The following is a 22847-nucleotide window of genomic DNA, read 5'->3' on the forward strand; positions in this document are numbered from 1 at the left end:
TTGGCCTCCAATTTTACTTCTTTATTTATATGAACTTTATTAATGTGTTTTCAAATTTGCTACAGGGGTTTTAAAAATGAATACAACAGTGACCATGTAAGGCTGACCATGTACAAAGAACAAACTGAATTGTTACTTGGTATTTAACAGTCACTCCTACATGACAAATAGGGGGACTATGAGCCAGATACAGGTCCAGTACCCGTGCTCCTCACTATAATTGATACGTATAATCAATGTGGGTACTTGTTCCTAATTGGAGAAGGTATAGAAAAAGGTTTATGAAAAAGCGTAAAGAAATGGTTGGTTGGAATATATGGTTCTAGGGGGGGTCTTCCTTATTTGGAAGTGTTGCCCTCACACACCTATGTGGGTGCCATGCTTCATCATTGGGCGTTTTCCTACTTGTGGGGCCGGCACTGCAATGCCCCACAGGCCCTGCAAGAGGGTTCATTGTCGGAGATCTTTTCTTGTATCAGCCTTAACGGTGCATGCAGGTATGTGGGGTATAATATGTAAGGTGGAGATAGTGATCTAAAATTACCTAAAGGAAATTAAATAAAATGTTATTCGGTGATCCTTCGGTAAGTGTGATGTAGTGAACTATCGAGGTTTTACTATTCAGGTCAACATGTTTCACCCTCTGTCGGTCCAGTACTGGATCCTTAGCGCTCCTTCAGGATCAAGAAAATGCTTTCCCAGACCCTGAATTAGGGTGGGTATCTAGAGTCTTATTTAACTCAATCCATGGCTGTGATACAATAGATCTTAGGTATGTATATCATGCTCACCCAGTAGGAATCTATAAATCAACCTAGAAGAAACAAGAAAGATATAGAGCAAGGACTTGAAATATCCAAGCAATAAATGTTTCTTGAGGACAGCACACATGATGCACGCCAGGTCTTTGCATATTATCATATCATACAGTGCCATGCTGTGTTGTTCTAGCTCTATGTTAGCTCTTTTGTTGGTGAGTGCCACCAGTGCCTAAATCCCTCGTGTTAACACTGTGTAAAAACAATCGTTATTTAAAAAGAGATTATTGCGGTTTCTGTAATGCAAAAATCAAGAGCGGAGGTGATCAATCCATAGTTTCACCGGTAGCATACCCATGTGTCACTTTCTTCTCCACGGTCAATGTCATACTCACAGTTCCATGCGCGGTCTGCAGCCTGTAACCTACCTTTTGTACCTGCCTGCCTGTCGATGGAGTGCATGGTCAAAAGGGGTTCGGTTAAATACAGTGAGCTGGTTAACAAGGCCCACCTGCAGCCTCCACCCGGAAGTTATTTCAGTGTCAGTAAGTGTTGTTGGTGCGTGTGAGACCATAGTGGTCGGGACGCAAAAGTAGCGACCATCTTGAAATGGTTAGAGGGATCTCCTATTATTGAAGGAGCTTCGTTTACAGTGAATGATGTACTACGGAAATGACCTGTATTAGTAGCAGCCATCTTGGAATGGTTAGATAGATCTCATCTTATTAAAGGAGCTCCGTTTACAATGACTGATGTGCTACGGGAATGATCTTGAGGTACTGGGTTTTTAAGAACCGGCACATAACCGGTAACCCAGCGGTGTCAGGGTACACCCAGAGACCTCGAGTTCTTCCTGATTTAGACCACAGAAACTCAGTCTTCTAGGTGAAGTCAAGGATCGATTTTATTGGCTGCAACCAAGGTAACAAGTGTCCTAGAAGTACAACACACGGGGAAGTATATTCTCAGGAGACTGCTCGAATTTACAAAGTCAGGCTTCTCTCTTTATACAGAATATTCAGCTTCAGGCAAACATTCTTCAAATTCGTAGTATGTCATTTACAGTTATTGGTTACAAAAGAAAAGCAGAGTCATGATGACATGTACATATTTCACGTCGTGCTGCCCATAATAAATCACCCGGCAAGGCCCAACATTTCATCAGATATCGGTGGACCCCCAATAAAACAGGCACCTCCCCACCATAAAGTAAGTGAAGCAAAAGAGTAGAGACAGATGTGAGCAAGATACGGCAGGTGTGCGCGCTGAAATGGTTTAATGGCTTGTTGAGCCTTGATGCTATCTTGCTCGGCCACTGGGAGGGGAACTGACCTAACGAGTTCGGCCTGGGGCAATGGTTCCAACTTGCACAGGTCATAGAAAAGTCGATTAAGGAGTATGTGTCCTTGTGGAATTGAATTCAGCTGGATTAAGGCCTATGTAAAGGGCAACACATAAATGGGAGCAAAGGGTTCAGAATGAAAATGACGATTTCGAGGTGAAATCGTCACTCGAATATGCTGAGAATATATGTACATGATGTGCTCGTCATTCTCGGTCTTTTGATACCAAATTCGTCATGTTTCGACGAAGTTTTAATTCTCGAGTCCAGAACGATTACACGAATCCAGAATTTTCAGAACCTCAAACCCTCCTTTTGCCCTTACATAGGCAATTAATCTATCCTCATGTTAATCTGAGTCCAGATCTATATTCCTAAAGTCATTGAGATGTTGCTGTAACATCATTCTAGTACTTAGTTCATCTCTTGACACAGGCTTCCTTACACATGATGTAACACAGAGGCCACATATTGCAGGAGCACACTGTATGCATAGACAGAACAGGAAAAGAATGGCTAAGACCATCCCAATGACCATTAGAATTTTCCATCCCCAGGCGGATATTAGTTCCCAGAACCATCCCATTAATGACCAATCTCCTTTATCCACATGAATAGATTCGGAAATGTTATGTAGTTTGGAGATGGCCTGGTACACTGTTGGAGCGTTATCAGGGATGAAGATACAGCAACTAGATTGGATCAATCTGCATACCCCACCTCGGTCTGCAAGTATGACATCTAAAGCGGCCCTGTTTTGAAGGGTCATAAGTCGATCCGACTGGAGCTCAGCAGTCAAGTTACTAAGGGCACCAGCAGTTTCAATCACGGTGGACTCAACTACCCTTGTCAATTGCCTTATGTTCCTTGCTGTTAGCCATGGATCCCCAGAACGGCAGAAAACCCTTTGCAAAGTCCCCAAATTCTTGACCTGCAGTGTCCTCTTCACTCAAGACACCTCTAACTATCCTTGTCCTGTGGTAGTCTGCCGCTGCTGTGTAGGTGGGAGGCAACAGGAAGGAAACAAAACAGGAGCCCGAAAAGTCAGGGGGCAACCATGTATAGGCTCTATCATGGCAGATGAAATAGGTACCCTTAGCTGCTAAAAACGCAGGGGAAGTCTGAGATCCAAACACATACATTTCAGTACAGACACTCTTCCCTAACTGAGCCCTGGGATTTGTGCCATTACCTTGCAAACACAGATGACCCTGATGGGGTACAATCCAAATCAGGGACGATCTCTTAGCTTGCTGTTTCTCACTCAGAGTAGCTCCATATCCAGTCATGTTCCATCCCATGTAGACTAGTGTCTCATTTCTAGGGATAGTCTCATAAGAAATACCTTCCTTAATCATGTCGACTATACCCTTGACTAGAGCACTTTTTCTAGGATTGTCTGTTACAGAACGTAGGGGGTAGATTTCGTGTGCATATATGAACATTGTCCTATATGCCCATACAGAACCATTGTGACTAAATGGCAGGACCAGATAAGGGATACCTTTATCCGTTGTGTGAGGCATAAGACCGCACACCCAACAGTTAGTCGTGTTCATTACAAGTTGGTGTTGGTGTAATAACTGAACAAAAGAGTTATTGACGAACTCCAATCTCCTATTTGATTCGTGGTCAGGCAGAGGGTGGAAAGAATGAGAGGAAACAGTAGGAGGAGGTATGGGTGATGCAGTGGGTGCAAATGTTACACGGAAAGAGAATAAAACATAACTTATCAAAAATATCATTACGCTGAATAGCATAAAAATACACAATATTATAAAACTTTTCTCTGTCATCACGTTACACAATCTGTGCTTTAAGTTCGTTTGTTTGGCAGGTCTCTCCACATCGGGAAACTCCATCCTCTCTAAAGTGCTGCCCGCGGTGGGAGGTTGCCTCTGCTAAGGGATGCTTCTGTCAGTCTAGGGCAGCTCCCTTGGACCAACCAGAACTACCGACCTAACGTCGTTAGCTGCACCCCAAAGACTTTAATCAACCGCGGCCCTAGCAGCGGAACCCGGATGGCGGTTCGAAAAACAAAAATGAGCAAGTTTCTTAGATGGGAGAGCTGCACTTTCAAAAATAGTACTTGGGAGAAAAAGGAAATATCTGTTTTATTGGTCCATGGATCTTAGTCTCAAATTGCAAAAGAAATTGTTTTATTAGTTCGTTTTTCTCGGTCTCAAATTATATCGTTGTTTTCCAGGTATTGTCTGATCCTGGAACAAAAGGTCAGGCTCTGTAGTGTTCACTCGCTTGGATGGTGGCACAGCCTTGAGCAAAATGTTTTCGTTTTCTTGTTCAGAGTCAGTTCCTTTTACATGCAAATCATTAAAAGGGACGGCATGTGGCTCGGTATCAGGTTCTGGGTCAGCGACACCCTTCTGGACCCACTGGTCATAAGGCAGAGGAAAAGGGATTTTCTTACAATGGATCCCGTGGACCCAGTTGGCCTTCCCCTCCACCCGAACGGCTGATCTTGTAGAAGGACGAGGTGAGGCCCGGTCCACCTGGGCTGGTCGTTCTTTGTCCTTTGGAAGTTTCTGACGAGAATCCAGGAACCAGGGTCAATGGCGTGACCCGGAGTCTCAGAGACCGGAGGCAGGGTGTTGTGGACCTGTTGATGCAAAACACGCACTTTAGCCGTCAATTCATACAGATAATTAAGCAAAATAGGGTGTTCAAGCTCGCTGAACTTAGTGGGTCTAAGCACTCCCCATATGTTGGCTGGCCGGCCAAAGACTCTCTCATATGGACTAAGTTTCACTCGTGAATGCACAGTCATTCTAGTGGACAGGAGTGCTAAGGGTAGAGCGTCAGGCCATTTAAGACCTGTGCTCGCTTGGATTTGAGCCAGTTTAAGTTTTAAAGTGCCGTTGTAGCATTCTACTAATCCAGCTGATTGGGGGTGATTTGCAGCGTGGAACTTCTGCCGTATACCTAGCCCTTCACACACTCTCTTCATCACACGACCCACAAATTCACTTCCATTATCAGACCAGACCATTCTAGGCATTCCAAACCTGGGGAAGTACTCTTTCACAAGGGCTTTTGCTGTGGACAAGGCAGTATTGTCTTTTAGGGGATAGGCTTCTACCCATCTTGAGAAAGCACAAATAACAACGAGTACGTATTTTAAGTTGTTGCACCTCTCCATGTGGATGAAATCTAGCTGCAAAACCTCGAACGGATACGTAGGAGGCGCAAAATGACCAGCTGGAGTTGGGGTTCCCCTACCAGGATTGTGCTTCAGACATACCATGCAATTCTTGACAACATTCTCTGCACACTTGGGAATCCCTGAATTCTTCCACACTGGGGCCAACAACTCGCAAATCCCTTTCACGCTGATATGAGCCATTCCATGAGCCATTGTAACCACTGCAAGCACATATGCATCGGGTAACAACCATCTCTGATGCTCTGTCAATTCAATCCAACAACCATTTGCATCCATTCTACCTGTGCTTTCTCTCCACGTGCTCAACTCTTTCTCTGTGGCCTCAGCTTGGATGGACTTCACACTCTCTATCGTGTCCTCACATATTCCAACATCACCAGTCCATCTTGCAGGGCCTGCAACATACATTCGGCTCATTACATTCTTTGCCGTCTCTTTCGCGATCTCATCAGCAAATGCATTTCCACGACCAATATCATCAGTCACCTTCTTGTGAGCACTGCATTTCACAATCGCCATTTGCAGAGGCAAGGTCAGTGATTCAAGAAGCTCATTCACCAGCTGACCATGCTGAATCTTAGCTCCATGCGAAGTCAGGAACCCACGTTCTCTCAACAATCGTCCAAAACTGTGAGCCACTCCGAACGCATACTGACTATCAGTGTAGACAGTCACTTTCATTCCTTTAGACAACACACATGCTCTCGTGAGTGCAATTAATTCTGCTGCTTGGGCTGAACCATGTGGCACTCGTGCGGTTTCAACAACTGTGTGCAAAGTCGTGACAGCATATGCTGCAGTCGCGTTACCATTCGGGAGCTTGAAGCATGAACCATCCACCCATAATGTACCATCACATTCAGCAAGAGGAGTGTCTGATAGATCTACTCTCCCTTTTGTCTCTTCCTCTGTTCTGAGAAAACAATCGTGCTGTTCTGAAGCATCTGATTCCTGTGCAATTGGCAACAACGTAGCTAGATTTAAGGTACTGCACCTTTTTATGTGCACATGACTTGCTAACAGCGTTAATTCGTAACTTGACAACCGAGCACTAGTTAAGTGCTGTGTCTTAGTTCTATTTAACAACGTGTCTACTGCATGTGGGACCATCACAACTAGTGTATTATTCATTACTAGACCAGCAGACTGTCGAATGGAAAAAGCTGCTGCTGCTGTGGCTCTTAAACAACTTGGCAATGCTTTAGCTACCAGATCCAAAGTCGACGAAAAATAGGCGCATGGACGCTGCCTACCTCCAAATAACTCAGTCAACACAGACAATGCACAGCCCTCCTTCTCGTGGACATACAATGTGAAAGGCTTACTGTAGTTGTGGGTACCTAACACAGGAGCCGAACATAATGCTGTGCGCAATTCGAGAAAACTTTTCTGACACTCTTCAGACCAAGGAATGGGATTGGGTGTATTTTTACACGTTAATGCCACCAAGGGTTTGGCCAATAACGAAAAATTTGGAATCCACTGTCTACAGTACGATGTAATGCCCAGGAAAGCACGTACTTCTCTCTGTGTTCTTGGCACACTCAATTTCGCTATTGCCTGAATTCTTTCTGGGGTCAGTTTAAATCCACTGTCTACAGTACGATGTAATGCCCAGGAAAGCACGTACTTCTCTCTGTGTTCTTGGCACACTCAATTTCGCTATTGCCTGAATTCTTTCTGGGGTCAGTTTCCTTCCCTCCTTCAATAAGAGGTGACCTAGGTAGGTCACTTCTTGTCGGCAATATTGCAGTTTGGAAAGTGACACCTTGTGATGTAAATCACACAGATGACGCAATAATGACAATGTGGCCTTTTTACAAATTTCCTCAGTATCTGCAGCAATGAGCAAATCATCCACATACTGTACAAGAGTAGCACCTTTAGGTAAAACAATCGTATCAAGCTGTGTTTTTAGAGCTTGACTGTATATTGAGGGACTTTCACAGTAGCCCTGAGGAGCGCGTTTAAAGCGGAAGCTGCGACCTCCTAAACTGAAGGAAAAAATATCCCTGCTCTCCTCAGCAATTGGGATACTGAAGAAAGCATTCTTCAGGTCAATCACCGAAAACCAAGAGGCAGAGGCTGGAATCATAGTCAATAATGTGGTAATGTCGGGGACAACTGGGAATTGTGGCACAACTATTTTATTCACCTCTCTAAGGTCAATAACGAATCTGTACACAGGTGGCTTAGAAGGGTCAGTTCGGTTTAAAACAGGCAGAACAGGACTATTGCAAACATTGCCTCGTGTTTCTTCAATCACATCCTTTTCAATCAATTCGTAAACGATCGCTAGTAAAGCTTTTTCACCCTCACTAGATATCCTATATTGTGGAATTCGTGGCATTTGAACATTGGCTTTCAATGTTACAACATATGGTGGTATTTCTAAAAGGCCCACATCATTAGGACCAGTAGCCCAAAGAATATCTGGGAGAAACGACAATTCTGGTGGAAGTTTATCCCTCGACAAATACATGGGAGAGACCACTTTCTTACCTAAAGTAAGTTGTACTCCTGAAGGAGAACAGTACAAAGTCGCATACAGTCTTTTTAACAAATCCAATCCTAGCAAGTTTTCACCACAACCTGTTGTCAGAATAAGGGGTGCTTCTAATTCACACGGACCAACAGAAAGGGACAAAGGGTCAGAAATTGGATTTCTAACTAGGGCGCCAGAAAAACCTACAGAAACGTTCATTTTGCCAGACAAAGGTGCGCCAGGGAGTTTGGAGTGCATAATAGAACTCTTTGTAGCACCAGTATCCAACAGAAAAGGTTCTGACACACCTGATGTAATCACCTCAACGTATGGTCCACTCTGATCTACTGGAACTGAAACAACTCCCTCTCTTTGTCTATGGCTGTCCTAGCAATGATTACCCTCCAAATACTCATCTTCTGTGTAGTAATCGTCAACATAGTATTGAGCTGTCCTATCAGATGCGTTGTTCTGCTGATCGAACCTATTCATGGAATTTTGTGGTGGAAGGGGACGTGCGTTCTGGGGGACGTTTCCACGTCCTCTACCTCTAGGCGCTTGCTGAACACCACGACCTCTTACACCAGAAGCACCATTTGCACGCTGTAATAAAATAGGACAACTATACTTGAAATGACCCTCTTCTTTGCAATATGAACACTGGTTGGGGCCTACAGAGACACGTGGCTGAGTGTACTCGACTCTTTGCAAGTTCCTCTGATACTGTTGAGGCTGCTGGAAATTATTCTGGTAGTGATTCTGGCTACCATTATTCTGATTACCACCACCACGTGGCGGATATGCTTGCTGTAGCAAAACCTTCGTTTTCAACTCCTTAGTTTTCTTTTCTGCTCTATCTCTCTTGTCCTTGTCCCTATTTTCGTAATATTGTGCAGTAGCCAATATCTGGGCTGAAGATGAGACTGCCCAAGAACTTTCTGAATCCTTTAACTTTTTACACAATTCTGGAAGCAGATTGTGCACGAATTTATCGACAAACAATCTCTGACCACCTTCTGTGGTCATATCTTGACCGCTGTGGTCGACAAATGTTTCTTCGAACCTGGTGAAGAAATCTGAAACAGTTTCTTCTTTCTTCTGCTTGCATGCAGACAATTTATCCCAATTTACACGTATTGCAGGCATTATCGTTTTCATGTAATCCACTATTTTACCAGGGAGTTCTGCTATCAAAGGCTCAGGCTTAGCACCACCAACTTGTCGGGCGTCTGCAGCGGCAATATTAGCCCACGAGTCACCTAACTCCTGATCATGATCTATATGGCGAATTTTACCCCATAAAGGCTGTGGAACAACATTCCCAAATAGCATATCGATATCGGCTAAATTCATTATACATGACCCAGCAGTTTGCGACAACTCTTTGTAATACCCTGCAGGATTTTTACGCGGATCAGGTAATGTCTGTTTGAGTGCTAAAACTTCAGCTCGCTTCCATGGGACATGTACCCAGACACGCTGAAAATGTGGCAGAATAGGTGGGACAGCAGTTGTGTCGCCATCTCTCCATTGTGGGGGAACTTCTCTCATAGGGTATTGTCGCGCCTTTTTCCTACTAGATGCACTAGGCTCAGATTGTGACCCAGAACCGCTCCCTTTACTCCGATATGATAACAATATTTCAACCGCTTTTTCTACATCAGGACCTACAATCATGCCTTCTCCAAATTTAAACCGTACACGACACAACTCTTGCGGGTTGCTTTCCAGATCATTGTCCTCCAAATCCTCACAAAGAAAAACACACATCTGTTCGAAAACATATCTCTGTGTCGGTGCTTCCCATTGATGGAAGACTTCCATGACAGACTCTACATCATATTTTACAGTGTCCATGACCCATTTCCGTGCTAAACTATTCAGTGAGTCTCTCTCTTGATAGTCAGGCAGTCGACTTCGCAACGGTCTTCGTCCCATGTTAGGGGTCGTAGTAGGCGACCCGAAAACAGGTAAAAGAAGGTTAGTAACAGTGCTGGCCATTTTCTGCCGAATGGAAGGTGAAACTGAAGGAAGAACAGGTGGAAAAACAGGGTGAGATAAGGCAGGGGCAGAGATAATAGCAGAAGAGGCATCGGGGGAAATAGAAGGAGCACTAGGCAAAATCGTAGAGGGAGCATTAGGAGAAGTAAAAAGTATAGTAGGCAAAATTGTAGAAAGCGCAGGTGAAGCAGAGGTGGTCGGTGAGCCTGGAGGAGGCTGCACCGAAGGAGTAGGAGCCAGCTGAAGAACAGCTGGTGGGTGCTGTGGAGGAACAGATTGCGTAGGTTGCACAACTAAAGGTTGCGGGGGTGCCGTGGCATTTTGCGCATAGGGGGGTGGCAAATTTAGTAAATGCGACATTAATGGGTCTTTTTCACGCTCTTTTCCTGCCTCTTGCTGAAGAGACGGCAAAACTGGATAGCATTTGTCTACTGCCATTTTACGTTGCCTGTGCAACTGCTCACTCATCTGCTCTTCTTCATTGTCTTTAAACTGCATAGCAGCTTGCATTACTGAAAGTCCCCCTTCTCTCTTATTTTTCTTAGCTAATTTGATTTCCTTTTGTTTGGCTTCTTTACGCCATAAGCGGAAAGAGTCAAACATCGCCGGCCGGGCTTTCTTTTTGAACAGTTTAACTTCAAGGTTGTCTAAGATTTCGGTGTCAAAACTACCATATTGGGGTCATTTTAAAACACCATCTTTCCTGGTGTATTTAATCCACACTTCGTTGTAGGTGATGGGGCCTACCCCATGTTTCACATATAGCTCGTAAGTCGGAGTTCCAACCGGAGGAACCGGACATGAGTCCTCCAATCGGGAGTCCCTATTATTATAACCAAGACAAAACAAATTTCCAAGTCTAAGACCAGGCATCTTCGATCTCTAGTCTAGTTCCAAACTTCAAAGGATTATCGATTACGATATTTCTCGTGAATACACGAGTCCTTCGGTTTTGGTGCTTGCAAGTACCAACAAATTATCCCAAAGGATACCCAAGACTAAGACCAACTAAGGACTGGGAGACGCTCCACTTATACTTAACTGAGATATCGATGACGTCACCAGAAGACTCGTCCTAGTGTTTCGCTCTACCAAACTTCAAGGGTCCAAATCAGGGCGATAGCCAGGGCAGCAGTCCTCTGTAGCCGTTGGGAAGCGGGGAACCTCGCAGCAAAGACCTTCGGACCACGTCGACATGCAGGGGTCGATGAGGTGGTTGGCCGTCCTCTGGAATTTTCACACGAAGCTCCTCACAAACCTCTGGCTGGGCTGGTACCACTGGAATCGCCCCAAACGTTGGGCGCCAGCTGAGGTACTGGGTTTTTAAGAACCGGCACAGAACCGGTAACCCAGCGGTGTCAGGGTACACCCAGAGACCTCGAGTTCTTCCTGATTTAGACCACAGAAACTCAGAGTCTTCTAGGTGAAGTCAAGGATCGATTTTATTGGCTGCAACCAAGGTAACAAGTGTCCTAGAAGTACAACACACGGGGAAGTATATTCTCAGGAGACTGCTCGAATTTACAAAGTCAGGCTTCTCTCTTTATACAGAATATTCAGCTTCAGGCAAACATTCTTCGAATTCGTAGTATGTCATTTACAGTTATTGGTTACAAAAGAAAAGCAGAGTCATGATGACATGTACATATTTCACGTCGTGCTGCCCATAATAAATCACCCGGCAAGGCCCAACATTTCATCAGATATCGGTGGACCCCCAATAAAACAGGCACCTCCCCACCATAAAGTAAGTGAAGCAAAAGAGTAGAGACAGATGTGAGCAAGATACGGCAGGTGTGCGCGCTGAAATGGTTTTATGGCTTGTTGAGCCTTGATGCTATGTTGCTCGGCCACTGGGAGGGGAACTGACCTAACGAGTTCGGCCTGGGGCAATGGTTCCAACTTGCACAGGTCATAGAAAAGTCGATTAAGGAGTATGTGTCCTTGTGGAATTGAATTCAGCTGGATTAAGGCCTATGTAAAGGGCAACACATAAATGGGAGCCAAGGGTTCAGAATGAAAATGACGATTTCGAGGTGAAATCGTCACTCGAATATGCTGAGAATATATGTACATGATGTGCTCGTCATTCTCGGTCTTTTGATACCAAATACGTCATGTTTCGACAAAGTTTTAATTCTCGAGTCCAGAACGATTACACGAATCCAGAATTTTCAGAACCACAATCTGAGATCGTCTCTCTTAAATTTCTGATATAGCATATGGTCCATCTTCACCAAATATCTTCAGTGGTCGGGACATATAAAGTGTCGGTCATATTGAAATGGTGTGGGGATCTCATGTCAATCATGATAATCCGTGTATATTGAGTGGTGTTCCATGGTAATCATGTGTGATCGATTCTCTAAAATTACTAAAATACTGGTTTTGCATGATAGTCAAACTGTTCTCAACAACGTGAACGGTTGAGATGTCTGGACCAAAGTGGGTGGAACCTCGGCTATCTTAAAGTCTTAAAGACAGTTTAACTAGCATGCAAAATCAGTATTTTTATTAATTGTTGGATTTAGGCACTGGTGGAACTCACCAACAGAAGAGCTAACGTGGAGCTAGAACAACACAGCATGCCACTGCATGATATGATAATATGCAGGCGCGCATTATATGTGCTGTCCACAGGAAAACGTTTATTGTTTGCTTATTTCAAGTCCTTTCTCTACATCTTTCTTCTAGGTTGATTTATGGATTCCTACTGGGGTGAGCATGATATAGATACCTAGGATCTACTGTATCGCAACCAGGGATTGATCCTGAACAAACGCTAAGCATCCAGTACTGGACCGACAGAGTGTGAAACATGTTGACCTGAATAGTAAAACCTCGATAGTTCACTACATCACACTCGACGAGTAGTAGAGCATCTTAACCCAGTGCACACTACCTTATCTTAGTTTTTAACCTTACCAACAAATCTCTGAATGAAATTTTATTTAATTTCCTTTAAGTTAATTTAGATCACACTCTCCACTTTACATATTATACCCCACACAGCCTCATGCACCATCCCGGCTGATACGAGAAAATATCTCCGACAAAAATCCCTCTCGCAGGACCAGTGGGGCATTGCAGCGCTGGCCCCACGAGAAGCAAAACACCCAATGATAAAGCATGACACCCACATGGGTGTGTGAGGGCAACACTTCCAAATAAGGAAGATCCCCCTAGAACCATATAGTTTAACCAACCACTCCTTTACGCTTGTTCATAAACTTTTTTCTATACCTTCACCACTTAGGAACATTTAGCAGTTACTGCCATGAAAATCTGTGGAACTCAATTAAGCAGACAAAAAGAGGAAAGGGTGATTCTAGCCTAACAATATTCAAGTCGGAGACATACATTTTACACACATCTCTACAGGAAGCATCTCATCCACTGAGATAGCCTAGCCCAACTCAGAAGACCAAAGTGCGGTTTTAAAATCAGACTTTGATTTTTGGGGATACTAGATTGTGGGAAGGTAACTACATAACTAGATCTTTTCCATCACAGAGGAGTCTTGATGTGTACAATATACTTCCTCGAAAAATGATGCGATGGTTAATAATTACACAGTGCAGCATGCAAACTAAATGTCCACGTTTCCTTGTTTTTATTAGCTGAAAATGTACACACAATGGTTAGAAAATTAGAATTGTCATGCGTTTCTAAAGGCCCCATGGTCTGCCTTAATGCATTTGTAGCTGGGGAGCAAATTTCACAGTTTAGATGAAAAAGAATACATTTTGTTTGGCAGAGCAGAGTTATTTTCAGGAATGAGGTGTTCTGATTAAAGAGGCAATAACGGTGTCAAAAGTTCAGTTTCGATGACACTAACTTTGAATTGTGTTAGGGGTGGATGAAGGTTGCACATGCTGCTATTTTATGAATGACTGCGGCAACCTTTCCCCCTATACTTGCTGGCCAATCTTTTCAGGGGGTTGTCATAATAACTTGGAAACCCATAATGAGCTGTGAAGAATCACTAAAGTATTCAAGTTAAGAAATGAAGCTGGGTTGACGGGGTTGACTGTGAGTGGATGATCTAATGCTGGAGTATCTGGGTGTTCTAGGTGAGGCAGACCTCTATTTCTATCAAAAATGTGAATGAGGACTCATGACAACCACTTTGCTCATATGATAATTTAGTTGTACAACAATCACAATCTTGAATCTGATACTTGAATGATTTGTTGTTTCTGTGTACAAGTAGAACATTTCATTAAAAAAAAGTGTTATAAACTGAAGCCAGAAATCATAGCTTGGTATTAGGTAGCGGTTTTTTTTTAAAAAAGAGAGCGGTCAAGTATCTATTTTTTTTGTTTTCCAAAAAAAAGGGGGGGGGGTCATATATTTTTGACTGTTATGCAGCTTTGAAAATGTTAAGGTTTTTGTAGTTGATTACAGCCTGGAAAGATGGTTTTGAACTGGTGTGGGGCTAGTTTGCAAGTACGTATTAACAAAGACTGAGACAGGCAGAGACTGGTGGTGCGCTACATACTGTGTTTCTTGTCCTTACATCGTTCAGCCCAACATGAATAGAGCTGGTCTTTATTTTACTGCACCTAATAGTATACACCCATAATTAAAACACATTTTGACATTTGCGAGAGGAGGGTCTTCAATACACTAACTCTGCTATGCACCTGTGAAGACTCTTTCCTTAACTGCTGAGAAGTCGAGGAGACCGGACAAGTCCATGCAATCATCTGCACTGAGCCTCTGATGAGCTGCCTTTTGGGATCTTGCAGGCGGATGAGGGTGGGGTTGGGAATTTAATTTTTCTTATACGAATGAACAAGAAATAGATAGAAACTCACTGCAGTCTTTCTACCAGAACATACCAATCTTGTATGGCTAAGTGACAGGATAAGCTCAAACCATACAAAATGCTTTAAGAACCCTAAGCTCAGCTGAAAAGATGGCACTGACAACCCACACATGAATCTGCATGCTCCCTTATAACTGCCATGCAAGAGTTGCACGTGCCACAAAAAAGGACAAAACAGGAAAGCATCCTTCTCTCTTCTTCACACACTTTAAGTAGATAAGAAAAGCTGCAATTGATAAATTCGTTTTGCGCCATCTCCTCCCGCAGCTCAATAAAACTTTCTGCAACAGATGGCAGGGTGCCAAATAGAAGAGAGCTTGCAGAAGAGGGAAATGAAGTTAAAAACACTGGGCTACATATGGCTGTGACAAAATAAAGATTCCCCAACTTTAAATTGCACTGCCTCTTAATCACAAGCTGGAACCGTGCCAAGAGTGCCCAGTTACATAAACAAGGCGTCTGGTGTAATCCGGCACTGGAGAGCTCGGGGCAGTTGGATCAAAGCCCAAAATGGGTCAATCGGGCCTGGAGTTTTCTCAGCCGTTTGTAAATTAGTCGACAATGGAGCTTTCAGAAAAGGCTTTGTGACCTTTCCTACAATTCCAGAACAAGCAAACCCTCCGTGTGAACAAGTGCTCGCTTCACAATGCTGCCTCTATTGTGATTTCTCTTATGGCACCGGTATTCCATATTAGGAGATTTTTAAGGAAACGGTTACAGGCACTGCACTGACAACCCAACGACACAATGAGTGTGCATTATTAAATGTAATATACAGTACAGGGCAAGGGGGTGCTATTTGTATAATAATAAGTGTGTTCATTCTTTACTTGTTTGACGTGCTGTACCTAAGATGACCACCAGGGGGAGCCCTTAACCTAGTAAATCGCGTTCCTTGGACATGCACAAAGCATCTGAGAATGCGGCGTTAATAATTCGTTCTTTTATATAAATGCAAGCACTGGGGGGGTGTCTCGGGGTGCGATAAGACGACATCTTCCGCACGCAACGTGGTTCTCTTGCTCAGAACTGCTAAAGAAGCGAATCCTTCTGAACAGCAGTCGCAGGGTGACAGAGTAGGATTTACTTAAAACAACATCGATTAAAGGACGATTTTGCACCGACCAGCCTGCGGTGATAATGAATTAACTATAGTGGGTAAACAGAGCTCGAAGATGAATAAAAGGCTTCTTAACACTGTAGAGGTGAACAGTGCAAGCATCATTTCTTTGGGGGATTGTAAAAGAGCTAAATTGCCAACACCACCCTGACATGGAGAACTGCAAGACTGAAATCTGATCACGTGACTTCTAGTCACGATGATTTGTCTGGCAGAAGCAATCAGCCAGAATGTGGCCTAGTTGATGGGATTTGGGATAAAAACAATGCCCAGGCAAGTAACTTCAGGAGGTGCAGAACTACAGCAAAGACCTTCATTTTGCACGTCCAACCTAAAGTCTGGCACAGGGGCTACACCACCACATTCACCACAGAACATTACTACCACATTTTGATCTGATTTGAATACTCTAATGGACCGACGTACTGAACTCGAAAGCACCCCAAAAAGAGATATGCTACCTTATCCCTGACTTTGGTTATTTGCAGAAAGGTTATAAGAACCTAACAACAAGAAATACAGCACCACCATGATGGGCAGGGTCATAACACCTACAGGAGTGTGCAGCCTGCAGCATGCATGGATATTCCAAATGTATACATCCCTGCACTACCCCACCCACCCTCACCCCTTGACAGACTTCTCATCCATGGCAGGATCCTTCACGAGCGAATCAGCTGGGCCGTCCAGGCTGATGATGGGAGTGTAAGGTAGGCGTTGGTAATAGGAGAGGACCTCAGGCAACCAGGACCAAATCATAATTAAGGCTCCCTGTTTTCCGTTTTTAATGATTTTTTCAGATAAATACAGGCAGAAAACTTTCATTTTCTTGTCTGTATTTATTTTTAAATGTGGATAAATACAGAAATTGGGTTGCTTTTTGAGTAATTCTAAATACTGTCTGCCATGACTGCCAGGCCAACAGATGTGTGGATTGATAGATAAGGGGGATACAAAAGAAAGGAATTTTAGTAAAAAGGCTTTAAAAGCAGTAGATATGCACAAGGTTGATACTGAAATTTGCATATTTTCATATAAGTGTACTGATTTATCTGCTGCAGGTATTCACAGCACTGAAACCTGGCAGACATTCAAGTATGAGTGCATATTTATTGGTTAAATAAATGTGGGAATATACTAATTTCAGCTGATTTTTTCCAGAAAACCCAAAATAAATATGGATGAATACAGATAAAATTAGCAAAAAATAAATATGGATAAATACAGACGGAAATGGCAAAAGCATAAATACCATAAAACTGGGAGCCCGAATCATAATGTACATACTTTTATCGGGCTGAGTCCTACATCACTCGCTTTCAAATTGCCAAATTAAGGGTATGCAAAGTAAGGAGAGTGAAAGGGAGAAGATTACAGCTGGCTGTCTCATTTTAAGCAAATCTTTACTGAAAACCTTAATACCAAATTACACCTTTCTTGATAGAGAGGCCAAGCAAATGCCTGAAGAGTAGAGTGCATTGGAGCCACACCCACCTGGAGATATACAATACCAGTGAGCAGCCACCATCATGCAACTCCCCAGGATACATTAACTCTGCCACAACCCCACAGAAAGACAAAAAACAGAAAAGGCTGTGCAGGGAAGGGAGTGGGAAGGGGGTTATTTTCAGGGCCGGCTCTAGGGTGGTGCGATCGCACCGGGTGCTGACTTGGGATTGGGGCGCCATGTTCATCTATTTTAAAAGCACCTGATGCCCAGTACATTGTCCCAGCAATTTCCAGGCATCAATCAAAAAATTACAACTCCGGTGATTAATGTTCTTCCTGGAAAGGGACCTGTCTAGTGAATGTTCTGACCCATCATAGCGCAGAGGGTTAATATGGCTGCTGCAAAGAACGTGTTCCATTCACATCACAAAGTGCAAATAATATAAATGGGTCAATGGGTTACTGCTTTTGTCAGCGAACCTTTTGTTACTTGCAGTTTATAAGTTAAAATCCTGATAATAGAGCAGTGAGCTATTAACTGCCACCAAAGAGCTGTATTCAAACTGCAAGGAACATATTAGAGCCATATATTTTTTGCCCAGTCTTTCGTTCATTTGGGTAGAAATCAAATCTTATTATTTAGGAAAACCCCTAAAAATAGTGTTACATTTTAAATTCAGAATTTGTGCTTTTCCAGTCCAAGGACTCAAACTATACTGCCTACCAGTATGGGAAGAAATGCGACTCCTACACCTTGTAGACCTCTCTCTTATGTAACATTTCCTATATACTGATTTTCACACGTATGATTGTCTCTGTGGAAAGTGTCTCTGATGTAAAGTGCTCTGATACCTTAAACTGCAACGAGTGGCGCTATAAAACTAAATTAATCTAAGAGACAGTAGTTATGGAGACTTGAGGGGCACTGTCAAATGGTGGTAGTGAGGGAATGCGTGGCGGGGTGGCCATTGGGGGGGCGCCAACAAACAATGTCGCACATGGGGCCACCAGTGCTAAAGCCGGCCCTGGATATTTTTATTTTCCACGTTCCTTGAACATAGCTCTCTGGAGGCAGAAATTCAGGATTTAAAAATGTTAACTTCTCCCGTCATAAAATTATATCACACAGAAATGTGGTTCTTGGTAATGTGAATTGAAAGCAGTAATGAAACAAAATCAGGTTATTTAAATAGTTTTTCTAGTGAATATAGTCTCGTTTTTCAATTGTCTTTCCTTCCCTCCCATCTCTGTTCTTTTGAATGGATGGAGACCCTTCCGTCACCTTCTTTCCCCCCCTCCTTTTTAGCTTATTATACAGTTAAAAAAGTGGTTTGTTGCCCCTTTTTCACACGCACTTGACCATTTACACAACTCCTCCCCACACCCGTCCCCTAACAAAGAGTATTAATCTTTTTTTTCTTCAAAACTAGCAGTTTTTAATCTTTCACCAATATCTGAAAAACGTGTAATTATTTTTGGGTTTCCATGTTGCTGGTTTTGATAGTATACCAGTGGTGGTGCGCCCATTGAGGGCGTTGGGGCGTTGCCCCCTCCCCCCCCCCCGCAGCTCCCTCGGCATCTGTCGGACCGCCCACCCCCTTCAGAGACTGAAGGGGGTGGGTGGTCCGCGTCATGTTGACTGACATGTTTGTCAGACCAGGGGCAGCAGCACAAGTGCGCATGAGTGGGCAAGTTCGGCAATTTGTTTTAGCCGTGCTCACTCATGCGCACTTGTGTTTGCACTGATTTGCTCATGCCCATTAGGAGCCCCTCGGTCTCCTAATGGGCAGGCAGCGGGCGGAGAGTAACCATGCCCTCAGTCAATCCTGGCGCTGCTGGCAGCGCCAGTATTGGCTGAGAGGGGTTGCCTCCCACTTGCCAGCAGTGATGCGGCTGTTCCTGAATGTAGGCGCCAACCAGTCGAGTGGACCTGAGGCGACGCAGACCTGCTCAGGTAGCATTGATTTTATTTTATTTTAAACACCCCCGGCCCCCCTCCCTTCCAGCGCGCAATCCCCCCACGTGCCATCCCCCCGCGCGTGACATTCCCCCCCACGAGCCACGACTGTCAGCGAGGAGGCCGAACCTTCAAAATCTTTGCAAATCCGGCCCAGAGTATTGCTAATTTACTAATTCACTTGTATGCTGTAGTACGCTTGCAGGAGTTGTCAGACAGACATTCCTTTTTGAACACATTATATTGGACTCTCATTGAAACATTACGATTTATGTTTTTTCTTAAATCGATGAACCATTTTTCGGTGAAATGTACTTTTGAACAGAGATACTGTGACGTAGTTATTCGGTGTGGGGCCATCGTCGTTACGACAGTTCTTCTACCAGTCTGCATGATTGTTATCGAAAGTTGGCCTTTGTTAATATAGAGATATCATGCTATCTTTAAGGGACAGAGCTCATATAAACTCTACATCTGTGTTTTTTTCTTAGTTGGTATACTGAATCAACGTTTCTGCGTGTTAAATGCTGCTTTTAGTTATCTCGCCAAAAATACCTCCCAATCTGGGCATACGGTCAAAAGCCATGTGAGGAAGACTGCCCTGGTGTGCCAAGCTTAGAACTTACAAATTGTAAAGTCAATAGGTCCACCTAGTGGCTGAAAGTTATTAGAACTAGATTTTTCATTTTTAGGTCCGACCTTGAAATAGCTTTAGTTTATAGCCTGCGTCATGTTTTCCCAAAAACTCAAACAAAAAATAAATACAAATACACAGGCATACCCAGAGCGCAAAATCCTAAAAAAACAGAAGTGGAGGACTAACCAAGTTACTCAGTATGCAAGTGCCATCGCCATTCGCAACATCACTGTGGCTGACATAGCATCACAAGAACTGGCATCACAACCCACACACATGACTTCACAAGAAGTGACATCACAAGAATGGATATCAGAGCTTAACACCGCTGCGTGGGTAATAGTGAAAGTGGCCCTCGGTAAGAGGCGGTGTTAGTGGTTTAGTGCCAATGAGTCACTAAGAGTGAGTAAATTATAATGTAATTGGCAGTAGATGACTATTGTAGAGGGTGACTGTTTGCTAATGATGATGCAGGCCACCAGGGAAATAGTTGTAAACATGTTTATGACAGCTGAAGGTGTTTGGACCTGTTGATGAGGTTGGGCAGAGTTGAGATGGGTACTATTTCAAGACCATACGTTCCCACTGCTTTATTAGCCTGGCTTTATCATGAAATGCTTTTGCTTTAAAATGCACCATTTGCCAATCTTTTTCCAATTTTCTTTTGGGAGGAGGACCCAACCTGTACCCCACTTTTGCTTGCTGCGTTTGCTGCTTAAAAGTCATGCCCAACTTTTACGCCACACTGCTTTCAAATGTCACCAGCCACCACTGTATACAACTAATTGAATGATATGTGGGAAAAAGAAAAGATTGCAACTCCGAAGATGGATTTTACCACACAAACAGACCTCTGCTGAGCCCACTAGACAAATGAGAGACTCAATAAACAACCAAAGCTAGCGAGAGAAAAGCTATTTAAATTACAGCTGCCATCGCTAGAATGAAGCTCTTCCATGGTGCTGTAAAAATTGGTCACAGACATTAAAAATAACAGTGACTAACTGAATAAGGGAAAATATATACTGAGCTAAGTGAGACAGATTGTGATCCCAAATGTACTTCTAGATCTAGTCTGGGCACCCATGCAACTTAAAGATTAATTTCCATTAGTAACAACTTGGCAACTATTAATTTGTTTGGTGTTGGGATGGCTAACCAACTTTGTAATATTGACTGCACACCAAGCTACATTTGGTCATAAAAACAAGCCTTAATAAATAGTTTGCTTGGAGAGATTCTTACCTTCTCTGCTGACCAAATAGGCGTTCCACCTCTTCCCTTCCAGGGCTGCGTGCTCGGGTCTTCTGCTCCAGACGTTTCCTTTCCACCTGGAAGGCTTCCCGATGACTGATCCTTCTTGCTCTAGGGATGTCAGCCAGCGTGGCATATTGCCTGGTGACCTTGAAAGAAGTGGAGCGTCCGGGTCTCTCGGCTTCTCTCCCATCACCGCTGGTCTGTGTTGTGCTGCTAAGCTCAGAGTCCAGCGAGCTCAGGGAAGAGCTGATAGTCGGTCGTCTGTAGAATTGGGTACCTGGGGGAGGAAACGGGTCGCTGTATTCCGGGGACAGAGGTTCAAGGTAACTGTACCTGTTGCCTGGTCCGCTGGGGCTGGAAGGGGATGCTGAGGTCGGAGACGGCGGATCTTCTGACTTTCCCTCTGGCTTGGTCTTCTCAAGTGAAAAATACCCACTCTCAACTCGAGCTTTTCGACCACAGTCAGGTCGGTCATCATTCATTGCGCTCTCTTCTAAGAGACAGACAGAGAAAGAAAGAATCATTCACAAATTACTTCACATTTGTCCCCGACACTTGGGAGTGACTTTAATGAGAGGTGTCATTAAAAAAACCTTGGCATAGGCTGTATCACCATTACATATTGTTAGTTTTGAAAATGTAGTTTGGTAGGCCTTTTTTAACCCCATGAAGAGCAACTGGTGTGCTAATTTAAAGAGACAAGCCACATGGACTCACTGAGCACACATGAACGAAGATGAGTGTTGGTGAGAATCAACGAGAGGACCATAAAATTAAAATCACATTTCTGAAGTAATCCGTCTATAAAATCAATACTGTGGGAAATCCTGGAATCCCATACATGCCTTGCCTGATATTATAGTTCAGTAAATTATGTGATCGCCACTAAAATCTGTGTCTTTGTACAGTTAAAAATGTATAGCATGCAATAGGCTAGTAAGTCAATTTTAAATCTTTACATCACATGCAGAAACAACATTTCAAGTCTTAAAATATCACAAAATAAAGTATTGCTTGAACTTTATATCCCTAACAATGTTCAAATAAAGGAGAGGCAGTACGGGCACCATTACCATAATGTTGACCCAGGTTTCAGGTCTGAAGTTACCCTAAAGATGACAATCAGGAATGGCTGCTTATAACCGATAAAGTCCTTAGAAGAAACAATTGCACTCAATTCTTATCAAGTACATCAATATCGCACTAGAGAGCACTAAGGGTCGAATCGTCATGAGTTAAACCAGCAGAGATTCTAAAGAAAAACAAATGGAAACAAATCTATCAAGTGGACATCGGGAAGATTTTCCAAGGATGACAAAAAACAAAGTATTCATCTGTTAAAAGGAGGCCAGGATCATTGCAAAAACAGAAAAAAGGAGTAATCTGTCAAAAAATAATGTTTACAGGTGGCCACAATGTAGGATATGAAAAAGCTTGGGCAGTACTAACTTTAAAGTCAAAGAGTACTTGTGGTGCAAAGGAAACAAAACCAGCAGGAGAAACTTGATGGTCACAAATTTAGGGAATAACAGGGCTGCTTCTGCCTTCCAAATATCTGGGGGTATATACACTGAGTTTGAGTAACTCGTATGACAACACCTATTTTGTAAAATGCTATAAAATGGTAAAAATGTAGCAGCAAATGCTAAACGTAAACATAAATTATCGACACAATTGCAGGGCCGCTATCAACTCTGAAAATCGGTGGGCCACAGCACGCTGCAAACTCACCGATATGTTGCCTTTCTCCACTCCCCCTTCCAGATGACAACTAGCAGGAAGGAAAGTGGTTTACGTCCTGCTTAGGAATCCAACCAATCCTGGAGCTG

At 43.4% G+C, this 22847-nt stretch overlaps 1 protein-coding gene across 3 annotated transcripts in view; it reads right to left on the reverse strand.

The window, feature by feature from the left end:
- MPRIP (myosin phosphatase Rho interacting protein) overlaps positions 1–22847 on the reverse strand; it is an 845921-nt gene that overhangs the window by 444001 nt on the left and 379073 nt on the right. For 2 of the 3 annotated variants that reach the window (XM_078665226.1, XM_078665225.1), the window contains exon 7: positions 21352–21511. In XM_078665226.1, coding sequence (XP_078521352.1) covers positions 21352–21511 — 160 coding nt within the window. Of the gene's footprint in view, positions 1–21006; positions 21512–22847 lie in introns of all 3 variants that reach the window. The other variant, XM_078665227.1, reaches the window with a different exon arrangement.

Source organism: Lissotriton helveticus, chromosome 10, assembly GCF_964261635.1.
Source record: "Lissotriton helveticus chromosome 10, aLisHel1.1, whole genome shotgun sequence".
In the NCBI taxonomy this organism is placed as follows: domain Eukaryota; kingdom Metazoa; phylum Chordata; class Amphibia; order Caudata; family Salamandridae; genus Lissotriton; species Lissotriton helveticus.